The following is a 27630-nucleotide window of genomic DNA, read 5'->3' as shown; positions in this document are numbered from 1 at the left end:
AATACAGAGTAAGTGTGATGTTGTGTTTGCATTTTCCTCTGGCTTCCTTTTTTTCTCTCGTTCTTTCTTTTTTCCCCTCCGTCCCATACTTTCCCAATTTTTTTTTTATAAAATGAGATTTAAGGTGGAGTGCACAGCCATATAAAATAAAAGATAACAATAATTAGAAGTAGGTTTAAAATGCAGAAGGATGAATGGGATGAGGATGAATGGGATGTAGAAGGCAGTCTGCCTTGAAATTAACAGATTGAAAGAGAACACAGAGCCTTCCTTCCCGCTACAGGTGAGCAAGGGTTTGGGTAACCTTGAATTCTCCTTGTCAATAAATAGTGATGCCCAGCAATTGCCATCCTATGGATGTATCCTAAAGAAAACATTGAACGACTGCACAAATATGTATGTAAGGCAACGGTCATCACGATGACCAAAAAAAACCAGTTAATATATCCATCAGTTGTTATTGAATGAGAAGAGGCACAGTAAAATAGAGTATTGAAAATAGATGTGTAGGTTGGTATTTAATGACACGAAAAATATTCAAGATACGATGTTTATATTAGAAGGTAGACGACCTTAAGAAAACACAACAATTTAAAAATACAAGTATTTTATTATAAATATAGAAAAAAGTCCCTGGACAGATAAGTATGAGGAAATGTTAATAATAGTCACATTTGTGCTGGACTGTTGACAGGTTCCACATTCTTAGTACTTTATATGCTGTCTAATGTTTGTAGTTATATACATGCATTACTTTTATTTTATTTTTTAAAATATTTATTTATTTGGTTGCACGGGGTCTTAGTTGTGGCAAGCGTGCTCCTTAGTTGTGGCATGCATGTGGGATCTAGTTCCCTGACCAGGGATTGAACCTGGGCCCCCTGTATTGGGAGCACAGAGTCTTAACCACTGCACCACCAGGGAAGTCCCTACTTTTATTTTTTAATATGTATTTTGATTTACACAAGTAATATGTGAGTAAATGCTCACTTAAACATTGAAGCAGCACGTGAATATAGGGAGTAAAATGCTACTGTTCCCTCCTACATTCCCTCTTGCCTTCCTCCTCTCTTTCACGGCCGCAAATACAACTGACGATTCAGGATGTATTCTTCCAGGTTCATTCTATGCATTTGCACAAATATAAAATTTTAAGGTCTTTTAAAAAGTAAGTGAACTATACTGTCCCATTTGTCCTGTGACTTGATCTTCAATTAAATATATACATTATGGAGATTTTTCCACGTGAATGCCTAAGCCTTCCTCACTATTCTTCATGCTTTTAATCAAATTTCATAATATGGATATACCATTCCCCCATCAAAGTACAATTTGATTGTTTTTAATATTTTGGTATTACTATGACCGAATGGGTACCGTCTACACTGGTTTTTAGTAAGTGTGTAAGGGTTTTTTTAAATTATTATTAAAATAGCTGAGGGAAATCACTGGGTCAAAGAATATGTATGTGTTAAGTGTGTGTGTTAAATTTTAAGTTATTCCAAATTATCCTCAGTCAATATTATGAGACTGACCGTTTTTAACAACCTCCTTAATGTTGAAAATTATCAGCTTAATAAATTTGTTCAAATAATGGACTAGATAATTTATGTTAAATTAATCAGCAGGGCTTCCCTGGTGGTGCAGTGGTTAAGAATCTGCCTGCCAGTGTAAGGGACATGGGTTCGAGCTCTGGTCTGGGAAGATCCCACATGCTGTGGAGCAACTAAGCCTGTGTGCCACAACTACTGAGCTCTGAGCTCTAGAGCCTGTGAGCCACAACTACTGAGCCCACGTGCCACAACTACTGAAGCCCACGCATCTAGAGCCCGTGCTCTGCAACAAAAGAAGCCACTGCAATGAGAAGCCCGCGCACCGCAACGAAGAGTAGCCCCTGCTCACTGCAACTAGAGAAAGCCCGCACACAGCAACGAAGACCCAACACAGCCAAAAATAAATAAATAAAATAAATTTATTAAAAAAAAATTAATCAGCAAATTAAAATGATCCATAATGGCATATTGCATGTGACAGTGAGAGAGAAATACTGACACCTTCCTTTGGCCACTGATTGCCTATATTCCTCTCTCCTCCTGTTCTACTTATTCATGCTATTTTGTTCTTAGAAATAGACCATATCTCCCATCAGGGAGGAACAAGGATTATTCTGTCTTGAATGGTGACAGACTGTGATACTGATTCTAATCTCTTTTTTCTTCCACAGTATTTAGGTAAGTCTCAGTGTTCTTGAAGAGGCAGAAGTTATGGGATTCATCAGCTGCCTCTCAAAATACGTCCTACCCCGATCATTCTGACCAATAGAAAGAACACGTGCTGTAAGAAAGAATGCGGTGGACAGTTTTACCTCCAGTTATCTGGAATTCTACCTCTGTCTTTTCCTTGGTTTGGTTATTGGAGCCAATAAAGGCTCCCTTTTTGCTCAAGTTAATTTTATAAGTTACATCCAAGAAGTCCCATTCCTAGCCTTCTCAGCCCAAGGACGAGGAGACCCGTTTTGTGAAGGCAGGCTCACACCCGTGCAGCTGACTCACCGACTGTGGTCCCAACGATAGACCTGGAAACAGCTCCGGACCCTGAGGAGTTGGCTACAACCCTGTTTGACTCTGGTTCTGTCACAAGCACCTACGCCCAGGGACCCTGGAGGAGACTCACCCACTGGTGCATCGAGTAATAAGCATACAGATCCGGGTCCCAGCTCTGGACACTGCAGTGGCCTGTGAACCACTCCAGCCCCTCTTGGCTCTGGGGTCCAGGAGCCCCCAGAGGACACTGAATTAGACAATTGCCCACAGACAAGAGAGCCTTTGTGTTGGTCCTGGAGTCCAGCAGGGAAATTTCAGCACACAGCTGGAGGAAGAAAAATGCAAGATTGGATGCACTGAATAGGGTAAGAGGAACAACCCGACTTTATCCACGTCACCCCTCCCTGAAGACGGCACAGCTCGGTGCCAAGGGTGACCTTTTGGGCTGTGATTTCTCCCTGGGGTGAAAGTGAGAGTCTGGGAGTCAGTGCCTGGCTACCCCAGCTGGGGGGATGCTGCCAAAGACTCCCATTGCTCTCTCACCTCATGCAGAGCACAGGTATACCTCAGAGATGCTGCAGGTTCGATTCCAGGCCACCACAGTCCAGCAAATATCACAATAAAGCCAGTCAGACAAATCTTCTGGTTTCCCAGCGCATGTAAAAGTTACGTGGGGACTTCCCTGGTGGCACAGTGGTTAAGAATCCGCCTGCCAATACAGGGGACATGGGTTCGAGCCCTGGTCCGGGAAGATCCCACATGCTGCGGAGCAACTAAGCCCATGAGCCACAGCTACTGAGTCCACGCGCCACAACTACTGAAGCCCGCGCGCCTAGAGCCCGTGCTCCGCAACAAGAGAAGCCACCACAATGAGAAGCCCACGCACTGCAACAAAGAGTAGCCCCCGCTCGCCGCAACTAGAGAAAAGCCCGCACACAGCAATGAAGACCCAAAGCAGCCAAAAATAAATAAAAATTAAAAAAAAATACTTTACTGCAGACTTCCCTGGTGGTCCAGTGGTTAAGATTCCGTGCTTCCACTGCAGGGGGGACTGGTTTGATCCCTGGTCAGGGAACTAAGATCCTGCATGCTGCACAGCGCAGCCAAAAAAATAAATAAAAAATTTAAAAAAATACTTTATTGCTAAAAAATGCTGACCATCCTCTGAGCCTTCAGCGAGTCGCAATTTTTTGTGGGTGGAGGTTTTGAAATATTGTGAGAATTAACCAGATGTGACACGGAGACATGAAGTGAGCAAACTGTGTTGGAAAAATGGCACTGATAGACCTGCTCGAAGCAGGGTTGCCACAAACCTTCAATTTGTTTAAGAAGAAAAAAAAGGTAACATATGTGAACTGCAATAAAACGAGGTCTACCTGTACTGCATCATGAGCGGCAAGACCGGGGGTGGTGAGCAGCTAGGGGAAAAGCAGCCAAGGGTCAGAACAGAAGAGATCCCAGTAACCGCACCAGGGACCCCCTCGCTCACCCTGGAGCCAGTGGGGACACCTCCCCTGTGTACCCCCCTTGCTGGCCCAGAGGCAATGCCACACACCTTACCCCCCCAACACATGCACACCCACCTGTGACCTAATCCCTGGACACACCCCCCACAGCAGCAGGAGCGAGCTTTTACAGACGGCTAGTGAGTACGCACAGAAAGCCAGACCCAAGATATGGAGACAAGTTGTGTCCATCAACATCTGAATGGATAAAGAAGAGGTGGTGTCTGTGTGTGTGTGTGTGTGTGTGTGTGTGTGTGTGTGTGTGTTCATACAGTGGAATATTATTCAGCCATGAAAAGGAAGGAAATTCTACCATCTGTGATAATGTGGATGGACCTTGAGGGCATTATGCTAAGTGAAAGAAGTCCGACAGAGAAAGACAAATACCGTATGACATCACTTATACATGAAATCTAAAAAAGCCAAACTCCATCTTCCAGGAATAGGAGGGCAGGGATTGAGGCCTCACGAGTCTGGGTTAAGGTAGAGAGAGAAGACAGTGGTTAAAACCAGAAAGTCCAGAGTGGGGTGTCGTTACCTCCAGAACTTATGACTGTAAACTCAGCCTGGGCTTCATGAGTCATAGAAGTGGATCCCTTAATAAAATAAGAGTTTACAAAAATTTTTTTTAATAAAATAAAATTAAAAAGCCAAACTCAAAGAAACAGGGTAGAATGGTAGCCTCCACGGGGCTGGTAGGTGAGAGAAATGGTAGATTTTGGTCAAAGAGTACAAACTTCCAGTTATAAGATGAAAAGTCTAGGTAACTACATCCCTAGCAGTCATCACTACATGGTGACTATAGTTAACATTAGTGTATTACAAACTTGAAAATTGCTGAGAGCGTAGATCTTAAATGTTTTCACTACACACACACACACACAAAGGTAATTATGTGAGATGATGGAGGTGTCAACTAACCCTATTGTGGTAATCATTTCACAATATATATGTGTATCAAATCATCATATGGTACCCCTTAAACTTACACAGTGTTATTCAATTATATCTCAACAAACCTAGGGAAGAAACTGTTTTAAAAAGAATTATGGATAAAGCAAGTTGGCTTACTAAACGTCAAATAAGTTCATAGCTTTTTGGAGAAACATACTTTTTTTATATGCTTACTCTTCTGCTATGCAAAGAAGGGGATTGGTTTTGACCAGAAAACAAAAACAAACAAACAAAAAAAACACCAGAAGAAGTCCAATGAGCAAGGACTTACAAAAGTGGCGTTTAGTTCATCATTTAAAAAAAAAGAGAGAAAGACTCCTAACAATTACAGCTCCCTTAGAGACACTAGAATTCAAGCAGCACAAACACCTTTTTAAAAATGGGGAAGAAACAATGGAAAATAACCTCCAACGAATAATAAGCAAAGACAAAAAGAAAGAAGACAGGAGGACTAAGGAAAGAGAAAACAGTTGAAAGCTGTAAGATCAAATGCGTTAGTGATGGGGCTTCCCTGGTGGCGCAGTGGTTGAGAATCTGCCTGCCAATGCAGGGGCACGGGTTCGAGCCCTGGTCCGAGAAGATCCCACATGCCGTGGAGCAACTAGGCCCGTGAGCCACAACTACTGAGCCTGCGCGTCTGGAGCCTGTGCTCCGCAACAAGAGAGGCCGCGATAGTGAGAGGCCCGCGCACCGCGATGAAGAGTGGCCCCCACTTGCCACAACTAGAGAAAGCCCTCGTGCAGAAACGAAGACCCAACACAGCCATAAATAATAAATAAATAAATAAAATAAAATAAAAAGAATCCGCCTGCCAATGCAGGGGACACGGGTTCGAGCCCTGGTCCGGGAAGATCCCACATGCCGTGGAGCAACTAAGCCCGTGCGTCACAGCTGCTGAGCCTGCGCTCTGGAGCCTGCAAGCCACAACTACTGAGCCCACGTGCCACAACTACTGAAGCTCGCGTGCCTAGAGCCCATGCTCCGCAACAAGAGAAGCCACTGCAATGAGAAGCCCGTGCACCACAATGAAGAGTAACCCCCCGCTCACTGCAACTAGAGAAAACCTGCATGCAGCAACAAAGACCCAACAGCCAAAAATAAATAAATTAATTAATTTTTAAAAAATGCGTTAGTGATAACAGTCAATTAAAATAAGTTAAATACCCAAATTAAGAAAAAAGAAAACGAAAACTATTTCAAAGGAACAAAATTGCATTATATGGTGCTTGCAGGAAGCACGTTGAAAAGGTCAGGGATGGGATGAGGGCACGGGATTGTAGGAAAGTCCTTGTGAGAAAGCAGGGGTCCTTGATCACTAGATGATTCACATAGCTATCACCCAGCACTGCAGATGGGATCTCGGTAAATCTAGTAAAATAGTAACGAAACAGCCTTTTGGTTCTCGGAAATCAATAGCACTCTGTGTATGGATGAGAGCTGTATAAATGTCATTAAGGTTAATGAGGTGGACAGCGGAGCTTGATGCTTTGTTCTATCTCTCAGGTGCCAGAACATTCTGTTCAAAGCAGAGATGGAACTCTATCTGAAAGTACCATTAAACGGCCATCAGTGGTGCCCTGGGGTCAAAGGATGACCTCAGGCCTTTTCTCCATTCCACGCACTCCCTGCTCAAACGTTTGCACTCATCTCGACTTCTCTGGTAGGGTTATGTGCATATTCTGCAAATTCTGGGACAAAGCGGCTGGCGTGCAAAGCTATACAAAAATCACTGGATTTCTTTCAAATGCAACAGTATTGTGTGTTCATTTTTGTACGGTATATATGTGGCTAAAGATCATACAGAATAGGAGAGAAGTTCTAAATTCTGTGTCGAGAACTTCGTGTTTCTGGAGTCTGTCCTCCCTTCCTGGCATCGTAAGTGGCCTGGAATCCAAGACCTCACCTGAGATGGGTGAGATTCTGAATGACGTGAGACAGCTTCAGCTTTGCGCAATGGAATTGATGGGATCATCTTATAGGGAAGACTCATGTGGCCCTGGAAAGAGCAGTGTAGCACGGAATCAAAGAGCTCTGTATTAGTCTCCTGGGGCTGCCATAGTGAATTACCACAAACTTGGTGGCTTGAAACAATAGAAATGTATTCTCTCACAGTTCTGGAGGCCAGAAGCCCCAAATCAAGATGTTAGCAGGAACATGCTCTCTCCAAAACTCTAGAGGAGGATCCTTCCTTGCCTCTTCCAGCTTCTGGTGGCCCCAGGTGTTCCTGGGCTTGTGGCTGCATCAATCCAATCTTTATCTCCATCTTCACATGGCCTTCTAACCCTAACCCTAACCCTAACTTTAAACCTAACCCTAACCCTAACCTTAACCCTAGCCCTAATCCTGAGTCTTCTCCTATTCTGTCTCTCATAAAGGCACTTGTCATTGGATTTAGGGCACACTTGGGTAAGCCAGGATGATCTATCTCATCTTGGAATCTTTAACTTTATTACATCGGCAAAAAACGTTTTTCCAGATAAGGTCACATTCATAGGTTCCAGAGGTTAGGACATGGCTGTACCTTTGGGGACCACTATTCAACCTGCTCAAGCACAGACTCTGGAAAGAAACTGCCAGCGTTCCTATCTCAGCTCTGCCACTTAGCAGCTACATGATAAACTCTTTTTTTTTTTTTAAACATCTTTATTGGAGTATAATTGCTTTACAATGGTGTGTTAGTTTCCGCTGTATAACAAAGTGAATCAGCTATATGTATACATATATCCCCATATCTCCTCCCTCTTGCATCTTCCTCCCACCCTCCCTATCCCACCCATCTAGGTGGTCACAAAGCACGGAGCTGATCTCCCTGTGCTATGCGGCTGCTTCCCACTAGCTATCTATTTTACATTTGGTAGTGTATATACGTCCATGCCACTCTTTCACTTTGTCCCAGCTTACCCTTCCCTCTCCCCATGTCCTCAAGTCCATTCTCTATGTCTGTGTCTTTATTCCTGTCCTGCCTCTAGTTTCTTTATTCCTGTCCTGCCTCTAGGTTCTTTAGAACCAATTGTTTTTTTTAGATTCCATATATATGTGTTAGCATACAGTATTTGTTTTTCTCTTTCTGACTTACTTCACTCTGTAGGACAGACTCTAGGTCCATCCACCTCACTACAAATAACTCAATTTCGTTTCTTTTTATGGCTGAGTAATATTCCATTGCATATATGTGCCACATCTTCTTTATACATGATAAACTCTTAACCACTCTGAGCTCCCATTTCTCTAAATCTAAAATACAGATAATGATAGTTCCTTAACATAGAAAGCATTGCTAAGACAGCAAACCTTGGTGTTTGTTTTCTCACTCATACTTCATTTTATACATTTGATTTTGGATCCATCCTAGAATTCATTTCTTGGATGTGACCCAAGGAAATTTCACATCGTTCTGCTTTAACGAACCCATTTCCCTGCTGACTTCACAACTGCTCAGGTCTTTCTGCGGTTAAGAAAGTGGTTAAGTGGTTAAGAATCCACCTGCCAATGCAGGGGACAGGGATTCAATCCCTGGTCCGGGAAGATCCCACATGCCGCGGAGCAACTAAGCCAGTGCACCACAACTACTGAGCCTGCGTGCCACAACTGAGCCTGCGAGCCACAACTACTGAGCCCACGTGCCACAACTGAGCCCGCATGTTGCATCTACTGAAGCCTGCACACCGCAACGAAGAGTAGCCCCCACTCACCGCAATAGAGAAAGCCCATGTGCAGCAACGAAGACCCAAAGCAGCCAAAAAAATAAATAAAAAAAAAAAATCACCTTCCGCCTGGTATACCTGGAATTCTGTAATTGGGACTCCAACTTAACTTTTCTCTTACTCAAACCCCATGTTTTGTTTTGTTTTTTTCTTTCCCTTCCACAGGCCCCCTGTTGGGTTGGCCACAGGGAATATCAAAAGCTAGTGGGTCTCGAAGGGAACCAGCAGAATCAGTATCACTGGGGCACTTGTTGGACATGCAAACTCTGGGGCCCCATTTGGACCTACTGAGTCAGAAACTCTGGGGATGGAGCTCAGCAACCTGTATTTCAACAAGGTCACCAGGGTTATTTCCATGTCTTGGCTACCGTGAGTAATGCTGCAATGAACATGGGGGAGTGACTATCTCTTCGAGATCATGATTTCATTTCCTTTGGCTGAATACCAAGAAGTGGGGTTGCTGGATTATATGATGGTTCAGATTGTAATTTTCTGAGGAGCCGCCATACTGTTTTTCCATGTCTGTACCGATTTGCATTCCTTCCAACAATGCACGAGGGTATGATAAAGTTTGAGACACTGGGTTAGGGATGAGATAAAGTTCAGAGATAGGGCTCTGATTAAGGAGAGGATTGTGTTTAGAATGTCTAATAATGAAAGTATTAAGAGATTAAGATTAGAGATCATGATAATATTAAGAGACCTCATTGGCTGAGCACTTAATCTCGAAAGTACGTTATTTCAAAAAGTGTTCATGTTTGTGCCTAGAGGATTATACAGAACTGGAGAGAAGTTCTGAATTCTGTGTTGAGAATTTGCTGGTTATCGAGCTCCCTTCCTGGCATCAATAACCTGGAATTTTAGATATCCACCAGGGAGATCCAGACACCGTGGCATGTCTTGAGTTGAGTCTAAACCTAAATGGTGAGGGGAAATCATTGGACCAAATTAGGACTCAACACATAGTAAGTGTTCAATTCATTCATGGAATGTTAGATAAATGAAAGGATCAGAGGGGTAATCTGTGGCATAAGGTGAGGGGCAGTGTATCAGGGTTCTCCAGAGAAGCAGAAACAACAAGAGATTGACTGATTGATTAACTGATTTTAAGGAATTGGCTCATGCAATTTAAGAAATTGGCTCATGTATCAATAATAAGAGATTGACTGATTGATTGACTGATTGAATGATGTTAAAGAATCGGCTCGTGCAATTTGGCTAGCAAGTCCAAAATCTGTAGGGCAGGTCAGAAGGTTAGAAACTCTGGGAGGATTTGATGCCACAATCTTGAGTCTTGAGGTTTCTCCAAGAAACCTGTTTTTGCCCTTACATCCTCCAACTGATTAGATCAGGCTTACCTATGTTATCAAGGGTTATCTCCTTTACTGAAAGTCAGCTGATAATAGATGTTAATCACATCTACAAAATGCCTTTGTACCAACACCTCAACTAGCATTTGATTAAACACCTGGATCCTATAGCCAAGCTAAGTTGACACATAAGACTAGCTAATCATCATTGACATTGTCAGGGTCAACTGGTAGATATTAAAGGACTTAAGTTAGTATCAGTAGTTCAGTAAGAACACATAAAACTGAATAGACATTGGGGGGATTGAGGAGTGAGTTCTGGGCATCCCTGATCTTTGGCTTCACCTGCTGACTTGTCAAGAGTCGGGTAAACAAACTACAGTTATTCTGTTTGTCTCATCTGGTCTATGCTTTTATGGCTTCTTGCAAGAAATCCCATAAATTAGGAACCCTGGATTGAAACAGGGCATATCGTCCCCTCCCCTTATGAAGGGGTAGGAGCTACCCAGGCAGCTGGAGGTGATGTGCTTCCTGGGGATGGGAGACTAAAATAGGAGTCATCTATAAAAGCAACTCCTCATTATTGAATGGTTACTAAATGCCAGGCAATGCCAGTTCTTAACTCCTACCACTGGGTCTGTTTTCTTCTACAATGGAGTTATGTGCACGAGGGTCAGGAGGCACATGAAAAATGTACCACTTTCATTGATACCAGGACCATTACTGAAAGTCTCAGAGATGCAGGACTCCTCTAGCAAATGAAGCCAGAACTAAAGGCTGAGACATGGAATTTATGTGAAACTTGTGTTCTCTCCTTCTGCAAATCCAGATCGAGTGTCTATAGCAGATGAGAGAGAGAGAGAGAGAGAGAGAGAGAGAGTACAATGTCCAGGCTTGGACTGTAGAGGCAGGTAAGAATGCCCTGCCCAAATATGCTACTTATTGGATCAGAAAGAGCAATAGGCATGGAGGAAGGGAACTAGATGACAATATGCCCTGATAATAGTTCCTTATCAGCTTGTAGAAAGTAGAAGCAAACATACTTAGAAGAATCCCAAATGTGAAACTCACTGCTGTAAAGGGACCATGCCCGTATGTGGAGTTTGGACCACAAGTGTCAGGGACTCCTGACCTAGGATAGAGTACAGATGAAAGTGTGGAGTGAAAAATCCATGCTCCAGGGCCTGAGGCTGACCCATGAGTTGTCTGAACCTAGCCTGGCTAAGGTTTAACACACCCTCCCATAATGCGCACATATTATCCAGAATAAATGTTTCTTTCTCTCCATGTCTATCAACTCTTCACTCCTTGAGGGCTTCAATATTAAGCGTTGAGAAAAACATCAAATAACTAGTATCCTCACAGCCAAGTGAATTTTTATCAATAACACCCTATTCAGATTTCTGGAGTAAACAATTTACCTGAAGGAAGGTATAAAACCTTCTGCTATAAGCAGTGATCACATAAAGGTATATATTTATATCCTGGCCTTATTAAATCTGAGTTTGTGTGATCTTTATTGGGCCACAAGAATATCAGCATCTGGAAGTCAGCAAGTTATCTCAAAAAGCAAACAGCTGGCTCACTGCCAAAGATGGTGCCCAAAGAACCATACATCCCAGCATTTATTCCTTTGTGTAGTCCCTTCCTCCCAAGTCTGTGCTGGGTCCACGACTAGGTTTTAACCAACAGAATAAGGCTGAAGAGATGGTTGGAATTTCTAAGGTCAGATCACAAGAAGCATTGAAAGTTCCACTTGAGTCTCTTGGAACATTCTCCCTGGGTAAAGCCAGTCACTAAAAAGCCTGACTGTCTGCAGGACCGCCATGCTGTGAGGAAGCCCAAGCTAGCCACGTGGAGAGGCATCTTTGAGAGAGAGAGATGCCCAACAAGGCACAAGCTATCCCAGCCACCTGGTGCTAGGTATGCAAGTGAAGAAGCTTCAGATGACTGCAGCCCAGGTTTCGTCTGGCTGCAGCAGGATGACAGACTCCAAATGAGAACCACTTAGTTAAGCCCGGTGAACCCCCAGAACCATGGGATTGCATTCAAAGCCGGGAGTCAGCAAACTACAGTCTGTGAACCAAATCTGGCCCATGACTTGTTTTTGTAAGTAAACTTTTGGGGTAACACAGCCACACTTACTCATTTATGTATTTTCTGTGGTGCTTTCGTGCTACAACGGCAGAGGTGAGTAGTAGCAACGGAAACTTTATAACCCTCAAAGCTGAAAACAAGTGCTCTCTGGTCCTTCTCCAAAAACATTTGCCAACCTCTTTTCCAAGGTGAGTTTGGAGGTGGTTTGTTATGCACCAATGAATAAGCAGGACACTGACAACTTTGATTCCACAATCGAAGGACCTTTAAAACATGGTCTGATTCCTAAACTAGTAAGTATTGTAAAATATCCCAGGGTTGGACTTCCCTAGCGGTCCGTTGGTTAAGACGTCGTGCTTCCACTGCAGGCGCGGCGGGTTCCATCCCTCATCGGGGAAGTTCCGCATGCCTCGGGGTGCGGCCTACGGTCACTTGTTCCTTTGCAAACATGACCTTTTACCATTGAAGTGTTCTGATTCCACTCACAGAGTTATGAGTCAGCACGGGGATCTAAACCCACTAGATTTTGAATCACAACTTGGTCACTTTCTAACTCTGTGACCGAGGATGCGTTACTTTATCTTTTTTCCTGTTGGATCAAACTGATAATTACAGTGTTGTAATTAAGAGCACGCATTCTGGATTCAGACAGCCAATGTGTAAATCCACTCCCTTCTCTTACTGAGGGCTAGTAATCAATAGCATGAAGACCTCAAATACACCAGCTATTGTTGCTGTTGTTGTTTATATTATTGCTATTGCAATTGCAGTATGTTCTTGCTTTTAGGATTCAGAATAATGAATGTGAAAGATGGAAATATGTGTCCATTTGGAAGATGGCATCTATTATAAATATACTTCCAGGTGATAGTCTGTCCTTTCTTTCTGCCTCAGAGAGGCGCTCACCCTCTTTGCCTGGGTAACTTGTCCTTATTCTTGAGAATATCAGCTTTCACATCCCTTCCTGGAAGACACTGATTCTCTACCAGGGGCCATGTGGAACATTTTTGGTTGTCATAACTGGGGGAAGGGGTGCTACTGCCATCTAGTGGGTAGAGGCCAGGAATACTGCTAAGCATGCTATAGGTACACAGGATAGCCTGCACAACAAAGAATGATCCGGGCCAAAATGTCCACAATGCCCAGACTGAGGTCTAAGGCTTGCTCTAGCCCTTGCACCTCTCTCACAAGGCTTGAGCGAGGGACCCCCCTGAGGCCTTCCTCAGCCTCTTCAATGTTTTCACCTGCTACTTTGAAATGACCTGCATTCTCACCTGTCCCCCTCAGAAGTTCAGGGAGATCAGGGACTGAATCTGTTTCATACCTCTACCTCCGAAGCACATGTGTGGCATTTCCTTGCACAATTTCCTTGATAGGATAAAAGAATAAATTAACGTTTGCTTGAATATCACACACTCAGCGCTATCCATTGGAACTCTCAACTGAAGAAAAACTCACGACTGAAAACTTGTGAGTTAAGTTTTTTGTTGTTTTTGCTTTTTTAAATTTATTTATTTTTATTTTATTTTTGGCTGTGTAGGGTCTTCGTTTCTGTGCGAGGGCTCTCTCCAGTTGCGGCAAGCGGGGGCCACTCTTCATCGCGGTGCGCGGGCCTCTCACTATCGCAGACTCTCTTGTTGTGGAGCACAGGCTCCAGACGCGCAGGCTCAGTAGTTGTGGCTCACGGGCCCAGTTGGTCCGTGGCATGTGGGATCTTCCCGGACCAGGGCTCGAACCCGTGTCCCCTGCAATGGCAGGCAGATTCTTAACCACTGTGCCACCAGGGAAGCCCATGGCTGGTTTTTCTAACCACTATGTCTTTCTATATACAGCTGTCTATTGAGCTTAACAGCCACATGGCTCTCTCAGGGGGCTGACAGATGATGCCCAGAAGGGACCATGAATATCCAGGATCTAGCATATCTCAGATTGTTTTTAGAAACATGATTTCCTGGAAGGTGCTAATTGGTTTGTGATTATTTTTTTAATGTTTTATGCTTAAATTAGATTGTGAAGCAAAAAGGATACATTGTACAGCACAAGGAAGTATAGCCATTAATTTTTCGTTTTGGACTTCTTTTTTTAATGTGGATTTTTTTTTTAAGTCTTTATTGAACTTGTTACAATATTGCTTCTGTTTTATGCTTTGGCCCTTTGGTCATGAGGCATGTGGGATCTTAGTTCCCCGACCAGAGATTGAACCCTTGCCCCTGCATTGGAAGGCCAAGTCTTAACCACTGGACCACCAGGGAAGTCCCTCTCCTGACTTTTAACTCTACAGATTAGTTTTGCTTGTTCTTGAACTTCATATACATAGACTCATGCCATATGAACATCTGACTTCTTTCACTCAACATAGTTGTTGGTGCACAACCTCCTCAGGAGCTTGCTGGGTATAATCTGAAACTGGACCGCATATGCAGAGGGCAGGAAGAGATCAAAGAAAGAGGCAGACCGTTCCAGATTGGTAGGTGGCAGGTTTAATAAGCAAGAGAACTTACTTATGAGGCAGGTCTTAGGCAGCCACAAGACGGGTTGATTTCTGCACCTGCTCCCCCAATCTTAAAAGTTTATATAGACTTTACCTGGCTTGAGTCATGTACACAATCCAGATGGTTTCAACACCACATTACTATCTCAAGGCTATATCTTTAGGCAGCTTCTAGTGCAGGGAGGGCAAGTGGAACACGCATTCCAAGGATGGGGGGAGGGGTAAGGTGCCTCCAATTGCCTGGGTCCAGCTCACGGGTCAATGGCTCAATGGGTCAAACCGCCATGATTTCCCCCAACAATAAGGTCCATGAGATTCATTCATGGTGTTGTGTGTATGTATGGATATATATTGCTGTGTATCTATAAGGATAGCATAATTTGTTAATGTATTCTCCTATTAGTAATCTTTAAACTATAGTACACAAATATAATATCACTCACATATTAAAATCTTCCAATGCTTCCCATTATAAGTAGACTATAATATCCCAGAGGGAAAAGACAATATTTTTCTCTTCCTTTGTCATATCCTTAGTATCATCCCAGTGACTGGTTCGTAGGAAATTTAAAATACATATTTGATTAATGAATGCAATAACTAATTTATTAAAAGAATCCATTGATATTTAAAGGGCATTTTCTAGGAATTGGCTTTTTCTCCATTTTTATGAAGATCAAGAAGGTTGGAAAATGACTGTATTGATTTTTCATTATCCTAGTTTTCTCTTTAAGGTGATTTACCTCATCAGAAATCCCAGAGATGTTTTTTGTGTCTGGTTATTTTTTCTGGAGGATTGCAACATTTGTTAAGAGACCAGAGTTCCTGGAACAATATTTTGAATGGTTCATCCAAGGAAATGGTGAGTGAATATAAAATATGGAAGCTGGGGTTGCCAGACTGCTTTATCAGACCTCTTTTTTTTTTTTTAACCCAACTTGATGTCTCTACATCTCACCAACACGTGGTTATAAGGCTCCATCACCATTGGAACCCAAATTTTCCAAGTCCACATAACTATCTTGCAAAGCAGCAGAACCTCAGCCAACCTTTATGCTTGCCCCATCAGAAACTATCCTAGCTATTTTCTGAGTCTCCAGGACCTCTCTAATACTAACACAGAGAGCTCATATTCTTCTCCTCTACTCTCCTAATTTGTGGCTTTCTGAAAGTCAGCTCTCATTGGCTTCCTGGACAATACAGTCCTGACTTTCCACCATTTTTCAGATGCATCTTTCTAAAACTCCCTTAATTCTCTTGTCCTCTCTGTCTCAAAATGTATGCATTGCCGTAGGATCTCTATACTTTTAATTATGTAGAATTTCTAGGCATTCTCAGCTACTTGAAATTTTGCAGTTTTTCTCAAAACTATGTGATGAGTCTGATATCTCAGCTGTGATATATCTCCCTGGCTTCAGACCTGTTTCTCTAACAGCCCATGGACATCTTAACTGGAGAGAGCCATCGATAACTCTAATTCAATATGCTCAAAATTGAACACATTTCCCCCCGTATCTCAAACTTCTCCTATTGCAGGTTTAACTTATTCGACAAATAGAACCACTCTAACCCAAGGGCTACCATGATTCTGACATTTAACAAGTGTCATCTTTTTCCCATCCCTCATGCCCCTCACCACTTTCCTTTATCTAATTATTATCCAAGTCCCACGACCCTGACTAATATCTTCGTTCTGGTCTTGTATTTAGGGAAGTCACCCTTTTCAACACTATATAAAATAGCATCTCTCCCCATCTCTATCGTTTTATCTTTTTTTCCCCCTTAGTACTCATCACCAATGAGTATGTATTCTATTTATTTGTTTATTCCATGTGTCTCCCCACTAAACTGTAAGTTCTTTGAGCTGTTCATTGTTGACTTCCTGCACTAGAGTGGTGCTTACCACAGAGTAACCAGCTAATACACCTTTGTTAATGAGTATTTATTTTCCACCCCTTCCATTGGTGCTTTATTAACCAGAGCCACTGTTACTTCTCACCTAGAGTAACATTACAGAATCTTTATTGGTGTCCTCATCTGCATGTTCTTTGACCCTTCTAGGCTATGTTGCAATCATCTGTTCTATATTGAACACTTCACGTTCCCTGACTTTTTTTGCCCAGCACTGAAGTCCAATCTTCAAAGGTTGGAGGTCGTATTTCTTATTGAACTGATCCTGGGTGAACTTTTCAGCCCTATCTACTGCTTAGCGTCAAGCTACTCTTTCAGAAAAAAAAAGCAACAGTTAAACTACATGATGGGAAGCCAGACATGAAGAGAACACCCCCCCCCCCCTTCAATGCTATATTTGATCTTGCCATTTGGTGTATAAAGTAGACTGGATTGTGCTTCAGCTCTCACTAGGAATCCAGGAAAGTCCAATCAATAGTGGTGGGTGATGAAGACATATCCTGTAAACCTTACCACTGTCCCAATATCTTGCTTATTTGTGCCCTAAAAATCCCACACAGACCTATTTCTTATCCAATCAAGAACTACCAATACCAAAATCTTTATTGCTATCAACTAATACCAATATCCTGACTTGTCTGCAGCCCTGCAGAAAGTCGATTTTAACCCTTTTCCACATACCAATGAAGAAATCTTGGAAATTTAAGTCCCAGGAAATATGGACCTTAGACCCAAGCAACAGAGTCCCTGCTCTGGACCTTGGGTCTTGTAGCGGAGTTCTGGATTATACATGATAACAAAGCCTTAGGACACTAAAGGAACTGCATTTCCAGAGAGACACATCAAGAGGGCTGGAAAATGGGCACTCCAAGGGAATTCATGACAGGCTTTCCTTGCCAGATGTCAGCACCCCTGATGAACAAAACAGCCCAAGAGAATTCCTAGACAGACTCTTTTGTCTACATGGATGATTCCAGCATGAACTTCAAGGATGATTCACAGATACCAGCTGGTCCGAGACCTTAGTTCCCTGACCAGGGATTGAACCCAGGCCATCACAGTGAAAGCGCCATTCCTAACCACTGGACTTCCAGGGAATTCCCTGTTATATCTTTTCAAGAATCTGTTCAAAAAACATTTCCATCGTAAAAGGGGAAGTTATAAATTTCACATCAAGGTCAAGTGCCTTTGGCCCATGTTTGAGCAAATTATGATAGATAAGCTGAGAACACAAGATATAGAGAAAGTGCGAATGTTTTTCTAGGAGAGAAGAACTGAAGCATAGATAGAAATACAGAAAGCTTCTTTTCCAAGGTAGGATACAATCCTGACACCAATTCTAATATGTGATATGCGTTTTTTTTTCCCCACATTTCTCCCGACACAAGCTGGTTGTCCTACAATTCAACCAAATTCTGATACTATCTACCCAGAGAAAGCATCAGATTCCGCAGGTTAAGGGCTCAGTCCCACAAGACTGTCCTTACTTCAGATGCCAGTCACAAACCCAGGTTGTCTGTGCTTCTGACCAACTGGATATAAATCAAAGGTTCCCATGACACCCCTGCTTGGGATTGATTAATTTACTAGTGGCTCATAGAACTCAGGAAACCAGTTCACTTACTAGATTACCAGTTTATTACAAAGGATATTAAAGAAAATCAACAGCTGGATGGAGAGGTACATAGGACCCAAACAAAAGAGCTTCTGTACTCAAGAGTTTGGACGTGGCTAGGCAGCCTTTGGCTGTGTCCTGGTTCACCAACATAGAAGCTCTCTGAGCCCTCCCATCCTTTTAGGTTTTTATGGAGGCTTCATTACATAAGCATAATTGATTAAATCATTGCCCACTGGTGATTGACTCAACCTCCAGCCCCTCTCCCCTCCCCAGAATTCAAGGTGTGGGGCTGAAAGTTCCAGCCTTCTAATCAGGGTTGGTTCCCCAGGCAACCAGTGCCCCCATCTTTAGAGGATTTCCAAAAGTCATCTCATTAACAAAGTCAGTTAAAGCCACCTCATTAACATGAAGTCAGTTGTGGTTGAAAGGGATTTATTATGAATATCAAGACACCCATTTCACCTTTATGGCTCTGAAGAAATTTCACCTTTATGGCTCTGAAGAAATTTCAAAAACTGAGGACAAAAGACCAAATATTATAACAAAAGACGCTTCCATTGCTGTTATGGATTAGGAAATTCTAAGGGTTTGGGGAGTTGTGAGCCAGGAGTCAACGACAGAGACTAAAATATATATTTAGTATACATCACAATATCACAAAAGAAGATTGTGGTCCAATATTGTTGGTAAATGGGAAAAAATCTCATTATATATATAGAGTAGCTGTGTATTAATATATACACAGATTTATTTATTAAAAAAAAAAAAAGCCTTAGGGGGTCCCCTGCTCTGGACACATTTCCTCCCCAGTAATGTAAGGAATCTCTAGGACTCCTGTAGCTTGCAACTCAAGATCGTCACCTGTGTTCTGGGAAGCTTGAACACTAGAATTCTCTATGCAAAAGATCTCAAGCATGTTCTCATAGCCTATATGGTCCTCTGCTCTGGGTCCCACCTCTCAAGGAAGACCATACTAGCAGCATGCTAAGTTAGGTTTGGCCAAAGGGCGAATCAAAACGAATGAACTGTAATTGCTGTTTGCAAACATTGCTGAAGCCATTAGTTTTTTGCCAAATGGTTCTCCCAACACTTTATAGGTCCAAAGTTAGGAATTAAAGGAAATGTTTCAATTTTGGGGCTGTTAAGAATAATGTTTCTCTGGTACATGTGGTACAGACTTTCTTTCTGGTTTTTATACCTGAGTGTGGAACTGCTAAGGCATAGTGAATATGAATTTTCCATTTTAAAAGATAATATCAAACTATTTTCCAGAACAATTGGATCAACTTATATTCCTGCAAATAGTATATGAGAGTTTCTATTACTCCAACTCTCAGTGACATTCATTGTCAGTATTTTTATGATTGTCATTTTAATAATTTTACAGAATAATTAGTGGATGATTGGCATATTTTATTTAGTTTCTCTCTTCATTTATAGACACTGTTTATCTCTTCTTTCATCTAAAGCCTTTTTAATGTCTTATATGATCTTTTACAAGTTTTTTCTATAAAAAGCCTGCAACTCTTTTTTAGATGTATTTCATTTCTTCTTAGGTTGATGACATCTTAAAATTATATTTCCCAGTTGTTTGTGCCTGATTTGGGGGAATGTAACCAACTTTGAATGTTGATTGGGTATTTACCAACCTGAATGAACCCTCTTCTTAACTCTAATTGCTTCCCTGTAGGTTCTCTTTGATTTTCTATGAAGTATAAATATATCCTTTAAGTAAAGACTGTAATCTTCATTATATATATATATATATATATATATATATATATATATATATATATATTCTTTACTTTTTTCTCTTATCTCATTGGCCAGGGTTCTGAGACAATATTAAATAGAAGTGATGATAGTGGTAATACTTGCCTTGTTCTTAATTTTAAATATAATTATTCAAAAATGTTATTTTTAAACATTATTGAGAAAATTGACAAATATAATTGTATATATTTAAAAGTGATTATTTGATATACATATACATTATGTAATGATTACCAAGATCAAGATAATTAACCCATTCACCACCACACATAGTTAGGTCCATGTTTTGGCTAAAAATATACTTATGTTATGCTCATTCTTGAATGATAGTTTAACTGAGTAGAATTCTCAGCTGATAATAAATTCCCACTACAATCTGGAGTTAAGAAAGGTTCAGGCATGGTAGACAGCCATTTGAAAGTATAAAATAGTTAAGATACAGAGGATAGAGTGAGAAAATTTACCTCCCAGGAAGACAATATAAAATACTGGGAAGAGCAATTTTCAAGGAAACATGCGTGAGTACTTCCTCATGTATGAAATCTCCGTTTGAAAAACCACACCTAGCCTCACAAAGAATTATTACAAATAAATCTTCACCTAGCCTCTAGGAAAGCTGTGGTAGAAAAAAGGAAAGAAAATCTTAAACCAGAGGAAAGACAGATAGTTTCCAAAGGAATAATAATTACAACAGCAGCAATGAAGGCAAGAAGAGAGAGGGGGAGAAAAAAAAAAAAAGGCAAGTGCTATGAGAATATACCTAGCAACCAAAAATTCTAAATGCTGAACAAATGAAAGGCAGCAAGAACTCCTCAGGCCACATGGTTCTCTGGACAAGATCTCCTCAGAGACCCTTGAAAACTGGGTACAAAACCTGCTCCAAATGAACTAGGCTTGTTAAAGGGCAAATGTATGATGTTGGATAACACTTATAGCAAGACCAAATGTGCCCTGCATTGTGCTGGCAATTGTGCCCACAAGAGTGACCATAATATATGGATCCCTGCTTTCATAGAGTTTGTAATCTACTCACTCTTTCTGCCTTCCCCCTATGCACTGCCATATGGATCATGGTTTAACCATGCTTGTGGCTGGATGTCCATGAGAGACAAGGAGAACTTCCTGATACGGAGTTATGGGAGTTATGAAGAGATGAAATGGGTAACTATTGTTCTTACACACAGCACACTCTCTCTCACCACTGTCTTCACTCCCTCTAACTTCCCTCCATCCCTCTGTGTCTCTCTTCCACCTTCTCAGTCAAAGTTTAGCCTTTTGAATGGTCATTAGGAGTGAGAATAGTGACCTGGTCTTCATTGTCCTAATTCTGGTTGACACTTCCTAAGCCCCATGTTCTCTTTCTTCATGTGTTCTTCCTTATCTCACCTTACAACAACCAAAGGGCTTTTTCCATCAAGTTATAGTACTGATGTGGTCTGCAGGCACTTGGAGAAAGTTTATTAGACCTGGCATGGTCATCGGTCTTATGCAAGGTCATTCAAATTCTCTCTCCTCAGAATTTGACATGAAAGATATCTATTCTACAAGCAGTAACCAGATTAATCCACTACTCTTGCCAACTCACCAGCTGTGATTGAGCTGGAAGGATTGGGGAAGGTCGTGTTGGTGCTACTCCACTGGTGATTTATCATAGAGAAATATCCTGAACAACAGCAACAACAAAATGTGTAAAGAATGACTCAACTAGAAAAAGGAAGGAGGAGAGGCTTTTCACTTAGCTGAGACTGTCTTGTTATCAGACATTGTAAAGCCCCCTGTGATGAAAAATTAATCATGTCCATATCCTTGAGCTCAAGATGAATGAACAGTACATACTGCATGGAGTAGGAGGAGCCCATTTTCCCAGAACCTTATAGTTCAGATATATCCAGGATGGTGATCCATGGAAGGAAGGAATTAAATGATTCAAAAGATCTCAAGCAGGTGAGGGCTGCTACCCAGGGCAGAGGGGGCCACCACCCCAGTGGGCCAGGAGGTCAGAGCATCAAGACAAAGAGGCTTATTCTCAATCCTTGCAATCTAATGGGGGACTTCCCTGGTGGCACAGGGGTTAAGAATCCATCTGCCAATGCAGGGGACACAGGTTCAATCCCTGGTCCGGGAAGATCCCACGTGCCGCGGAGCAACTGAGCCCAAGTACGCCACAATTACTGAGCCTGCACTCTAGAGCCCGCACGCCACAACTACTGAGCCTGCGTGCTGCAACTGCTGAAGCCCATGTGCCTAGAGCCCGTGCTCTGCAACAAGAGAAACCTCCACTTGCCACAATTAGAGGAAGCCTGCGTGCAGCAACAAAGACCAAATGCAGCCAAAAAATTAAAATTAAAAATAATAATAATAATAATAAAACAGATAATACAACCAAAAAACAATCTAATGGAACTTGCTCTGCTAGGTTTTGGATTTGCCTGAGACCCGTGATCCTTTTCTTCTCTCTGATTTCTCCCTTTTGGAATGGGAATATCTACCATATGCCTTTCCTACCATTGTATTTTGGAAGCAGACAGCTTGTTTGGTTTCACAGGTTCACAGCTGGAGAGGAATCTTGCCTCAGATGAATCATACCTCGAGTCTCGAGTCTCACCCATGCTTGATTTACACGATAGATAGATAGATAGATAGATAGATAGATATAGATATAATATATCTATATATCTATATATATATATATATATATATACACACATATATGGGATTTTGGACTTAGAGCTAATGTTAGAATGGGTTAAGACTTCTGGGCTGTTGGGACGGGGTGAATGTATTTTGCATACGAGAAGGACATGAATTGGGGTGGGGTGGCCAGAAGGCAGAGTCTCATAGGATGAATTGTATCTCCTCAAAATTCATATGTGGAATTTTAACCCCCAGTACCTCAGAATGTAACCATATTTGGAGATAAGGTTTTTAAAGAGGTAATTAAGTCAAAATGAGTTTTTTAGGGTGGGCCCTAATCCAATATGACTGGTATCCTTGTAAGAAGAGGAAATTTGGACATAGAGATATACAGAGGGAAGGCGATGTGAAGACAAAGGAAGATGACAGCCATCTACACGCCAAGGAGAGAGGCCTGGAACAGATCCTTCCTTCAGGGCTCTCAGAAGGAACCAAATCTGTCAACACCTCAATCTCTGATTTCTGTCCTCCGGAACTGTGAGGAAATGCATTTCTGTTGTTCAAGCCTCCCAGTCTGTGGTACCTTGTTACAGCAGTCCTAGAAAACGAATACACAAGAGCTCGGGGAGATTTTTAAGAGAGAAGGAATAAGGAGAGACATAAACAGAAATTAACATCTGAAAGATTTGTAAGACTTTGAAAACGGGTAGGATTTAGAACTACAGAGACACCTGCATAGAAATATTGGATTCTTTCATCTAGACTGATGTTTAATAGGGGGCGACAGTATTGAATTTACAGAGATTTTGGCTTCTGCCTTACCAAGAATCAAGTGTGTTACGGATGACACAGAGCATAAGAAATCAATAATATGAAAAATTGTTCTAATAATGAACGTAATGATGAACATGAGAGTAAAGTGTATATAGGGCATCAATTACTTATTAAACATTCTGTTGTAATACTTCTGTGCATAAAAGAGGATATAATTTATATTCGTATATTATTAACTTGTATATAATTATCATTGTTATATGTGATATATTAATTTAATTATATATTGATTTAGCTAATATATTAATATGATACATACATATTAATTTATATGATATATAAGATAATAATATCATATAATTAAGAGTATGGCTTCTGGAGTCAAAATCTTTGGCTTCAAATCCACATCCATCAGTTTCTTTCTTGTTTTATTTTGATTTTTGGCCGTGCCATGCAGCTTACAGGATCTTAGTTCCCCAACCAGGGATGGAACCAGGGCCCACGGCAGTGAAAGCACAGAATCCTAACCACTGGACTGCCAGGGAATTCCCAACATCCATCAATTTCTAAGTGTAGCTTCTCCAGGTCTCTTTTTCCTCATCGGTAAAATGGAGTGAATAGTGGTACATTCCTCATTCTTTTAGTCATGCTTTAAACAAATATTTGAGTACCTACTATGTGTCTATGACTCTTCAAAACACTGTCTTTGGTAATTTAAAAAGAAAAATTTGTGAATTTCTAAAACTTACATATATTGGAGATACATACCATATACCCATGTACACAGAGGAAATACATATAGCATATCATACATGATAAGTGTTATGAAGTAAAATACGGCAAGGATGGGGATTTACAGTTCTAAATTGGGTGGTGACAGAGACCATCACTGAGAAGTTTGCATTGGAGAAAAGACTTGAAGAAGCAGATGAGAGAGACATGGATATATCTGAGAGAATAGCATTCCAGGAAGAAGGAACATGAAATGCAAGTAGTCTGAGGAGGGGGAATGCCTAGCATGTCTGAGGCAGCATCAGAAGACTCACTGTGACGGAGTGGAACAAGAAAGTGGATGGTCATAGGAGGTGAAGTCAGAGAAATGACAGGGGACCAAATCACCTGAAGCCACAGAGAATGCCATAAGCACTTTCACTGAGTGAAAACAGAAGTCCTTAGAGAATTTGACCAGGAAGTGACACGATCTGGCTTAGCTTCTCAAGGGATCAATATGGCTGTCATACTAAGAATAACTTATAAAGGAGAATGATCAAAAACCGAGAGACTAGCTAGATGTCTAATACAATAACCCAGGTGAGAAATGACGTTGGCTTGGACCAAGGTGGTAGAAATAGAGGTTGTAAAAAGTGGCTAGAGTATTGGCTGTATCAGAAAATAGAGGCTGCATTATTGCTGATGAATTATATACAAGATGAGTTGGGGGAGAGGAGAACGTAGGAAATTGTTTCCAAGCAGGCAGAGGTGTAAATGGGTATGACTGCCACGCAGTATAAAATCCTACCAATGAACCATTGGTCATTCTGCTATATTAGCTACAATTTCCATGTCAAGTAGACAGAAGAAGTAGATCCAGGAAGATATGTATTGAGGTCTTCAGACCTACCCCTAGATCTGATCTGACTCTCTATCTTATGTTTGTCAGGCATTACTGGAGACTGGAAAAATTACTTCATGGTGGCCCAAGCTGAAACCTTTGATAAAATATTCCAGGAGAAGATAACAGATCTTCCTCAATAGTTGTTCCCATGGGAATAATATTCCAAAACTTCTAGATCTTATATGGAGATTGATATTTGTTCTCCTGTCCTTATACATGTGAATGACTGGCGGTAATCGCATAAAACCTGTTATTTCATCCTGGAGCCTTGAATGATCAAATCTCTGCACCTTTGATGACTTGACTGTTAAAAATTATCAGAGTACCCCTAGTTCACGTTGTGGCATCCCGTTTTTTTTGTTTGTTTGTTTGTTTTTAATTTTTATTTATTATTTATTTATTATTATTATTTTATTTTTTGGCTGTGTTGGGTCTTCGTTTCTGTGTGAGGGCTTTCTCCAGTTACGGCGAGTGGGGGCCACTCTTCATCGCGGTGCGCGGGCCTCTCACTATCGCGGCCTCTCTTGTTGCGGAGCAGAGGCTCCACACGCTCAGGCTCAGTAGTTGTGGCTCACGGGCCCAGTTGCTCCGTGGCATGTGGGATCTTCCCAGACCAGGGCTCGAACCCGTGTCCCCTGCATTGGCAGGCAGATTCTCAACCACTGCGCCACCAGGGAAGCCCGGCATCCCGGTTTTTAAAAAATGTTTATAATGTTTCATTTCATTCATACAGAGTGGTAAAGAAATAGTATAAGTATTACCTCAAATTATGTCAGTTTTTAATAAAATGGAGAAATAAAATTATGGAGCAGTTAAGGCTCCTTCTCTTTCCATTGCCTGTATCTCTCCAATTTCTTATTCTTATGACTTTGAAGTATATAATTCCCAAACTAGCATTATTCTCTTACTATGTGGTGTTTGACCATAAGCAATATATTTATGTATTTATAGAGGCTTTTTTTCACTTAGAAAAATGGCATACTGTATAATGCATTCATCAACTTATATTTCCACTCAGTATTTTATATTTGGGTGTCACTGCATGTTGATTATATAACTAGCTCAGTATTAGGTATGGAGATGTATAATGTAGTTACCCATTCTCCTGCAGATGAATTTGGATATCTTCCGTGCCAGTTTTTCCCTATTTAAAACACTGCTTTAGCCTAACCTATAGTCTAACCTGGAGAATGTTCGACAGGTAAGTGAATGAAGAAAATGTGGTATACACAAACAATGGTATATTACTCAGTCTTAAAGAAGAAAGATATTCTGCCAATTGTGAAAATGGGGATGAACCCGAAGGACATCAGGATAAGTGAAATAAGGTAGATGGAAGGACAAATAGTGCATGATTCTACTTGTATGAGGAATCTAAAATAGTCAAACTCATAGAAAGAGAAAGCAGGATGGTGGTTGCCAAGGGCTTCCTTTAAGGATGGTCAGCACACAGCCTGAGATTGTGGAGGGGAGGTGGAATAGAGCCCAGGAGAGCCTCCCAGGTGATGGCAAAGATTCCTGGATTCAGAGGGGGTGGGAGGATCCTTTGGGGCACTGCTCTCCCTCCCCCCTGCCCAGGGTGAATCTGAATCTTATCTCCCTCCTCCCTTCCCCAGAATGCCCATAGGGACTTCCCCACCTCAGCTCCTTCTCCTGGAAGAGACGGAAAATTAGATCCTCCCTGCCCTTCGCTACAATGTCAGGGTTTGAGTGGGTGGGGTTTCAGTGGTTTTGTGTGTGTACATTCCCACCAGAACCTGTCAGGTAAGCAAGAGGGGCTTTCATTATATCCTGGGAGTCTGCCTCTCCCTTCCCCCTAGCACTCCACTCCAGAGCCTGTCACGTGAGTGTCCCCCTACCAAATCTGATCTAATTCTCTCTCTGCTCTGCTGAGGTTGGCCTGGCCTAAGAGGATTGGAGCATTTGCTAAATGGGACCAGGACAGGGTCAGAGAAAAGGCTGTGGGGAGACTCAGGGGCCAGGGAGGCCACAGGGAGGCGGTAGAGGAAGAGGTTGTTGGGGAGACAGAGGTGCAGAGAGAAAAGATGAGAGATATTCCTACAGCGTTTGGTAAAACCAAAGGAGGGGATAACACTCCCTGGCTCTGTAAGAAACAGTGTTTACCAGATGACCATGAACTTTATGAATTTTCAAATTATCAAGCCCAAAACAACATCCAGATAAGTTGTTAGAATTTTTTTAAAAAATTGAGCCAGGTCCCTGGATACAAAATAAATATATCAGTCAAATCCTATATAAAATTAAAATTTTCTAATTTAAAATTAAATTATAATCATAAAATAAAAATTATAAAATAAACATTTCAATACCATCTAAAATGTCAGGCAATAACAAAAGTGCTAGAAATAAACCTACAGAGAGATATACATAAGACTACTGTGGTTAAATAATAACACTTAATGGAGTCTTTGTAAACAACCAAATGGATGAATAAATAAATAATATACTTAGATTGGAAAGCTCAGTATTGTAAAGATGTCAATTAATTCCAAAACCGTTTATGGATTTAATGCACTTTTTAAAATTCACACTTATTTGAAACTACAGGCAAGGGTAGGGACAAGCCAAAACAAAAGTTTCTAGACATCAAGGGAAGGTAAAGATTTAAATTCCCTCTGAGGCTGGTGAAGGTCCTATAGAAAGTTCTTGGGAGCTTCCATGAAAGCGAAATGTACACTGT

At 41.5% G+C, this 27630-nt stretch overlaps 1 protein-coding gene across 1 annotated transcript in view; it reads left to right on the top strand.

The window, feature by feature from the left end:
• LOC103005028 (sulfotransferase 2A1) overlaps positions 1–25087 on the top strand; it is a 43024-nt gene extending 17937 nt beyond the window's left edge. Inside the window, 5 exon segments of the mRNA XM_057533728.1 lie at positions 15339–15371; positions 15373–15465; positions 20963–21067; positions 21167–21188; positions 24975–25087. Of these exon segments, the coding sequence (XP_057389711.1) occupies positions 15339–15371; positions 15373–15465; positions 20963–21067; positions 21167–21188; positions 24975–25087 (366 nt within the window).
• Positions 25088–27630: the final 2543 nt, after the last annotated feature.

Source organism: Balaenoptera acutorostrata, chromosome 19 (assembly GCF_949987535.1).
Source record: "Balaenoptera acutorostrata chromosome 19, mBalAcu1.1, whole genome shotgun sequence".
NCBI lineage: Eukaryota > Metazoa > Chordata > Mammalia > Artiodactyla > Balaenopteridae > Balaenoptera > Balaenoptera acutorostrata.
Note: the sequence above shows the minus strand (reverse complement) of the source record. Positions and strands in the feature narration are given on the sequence as shown.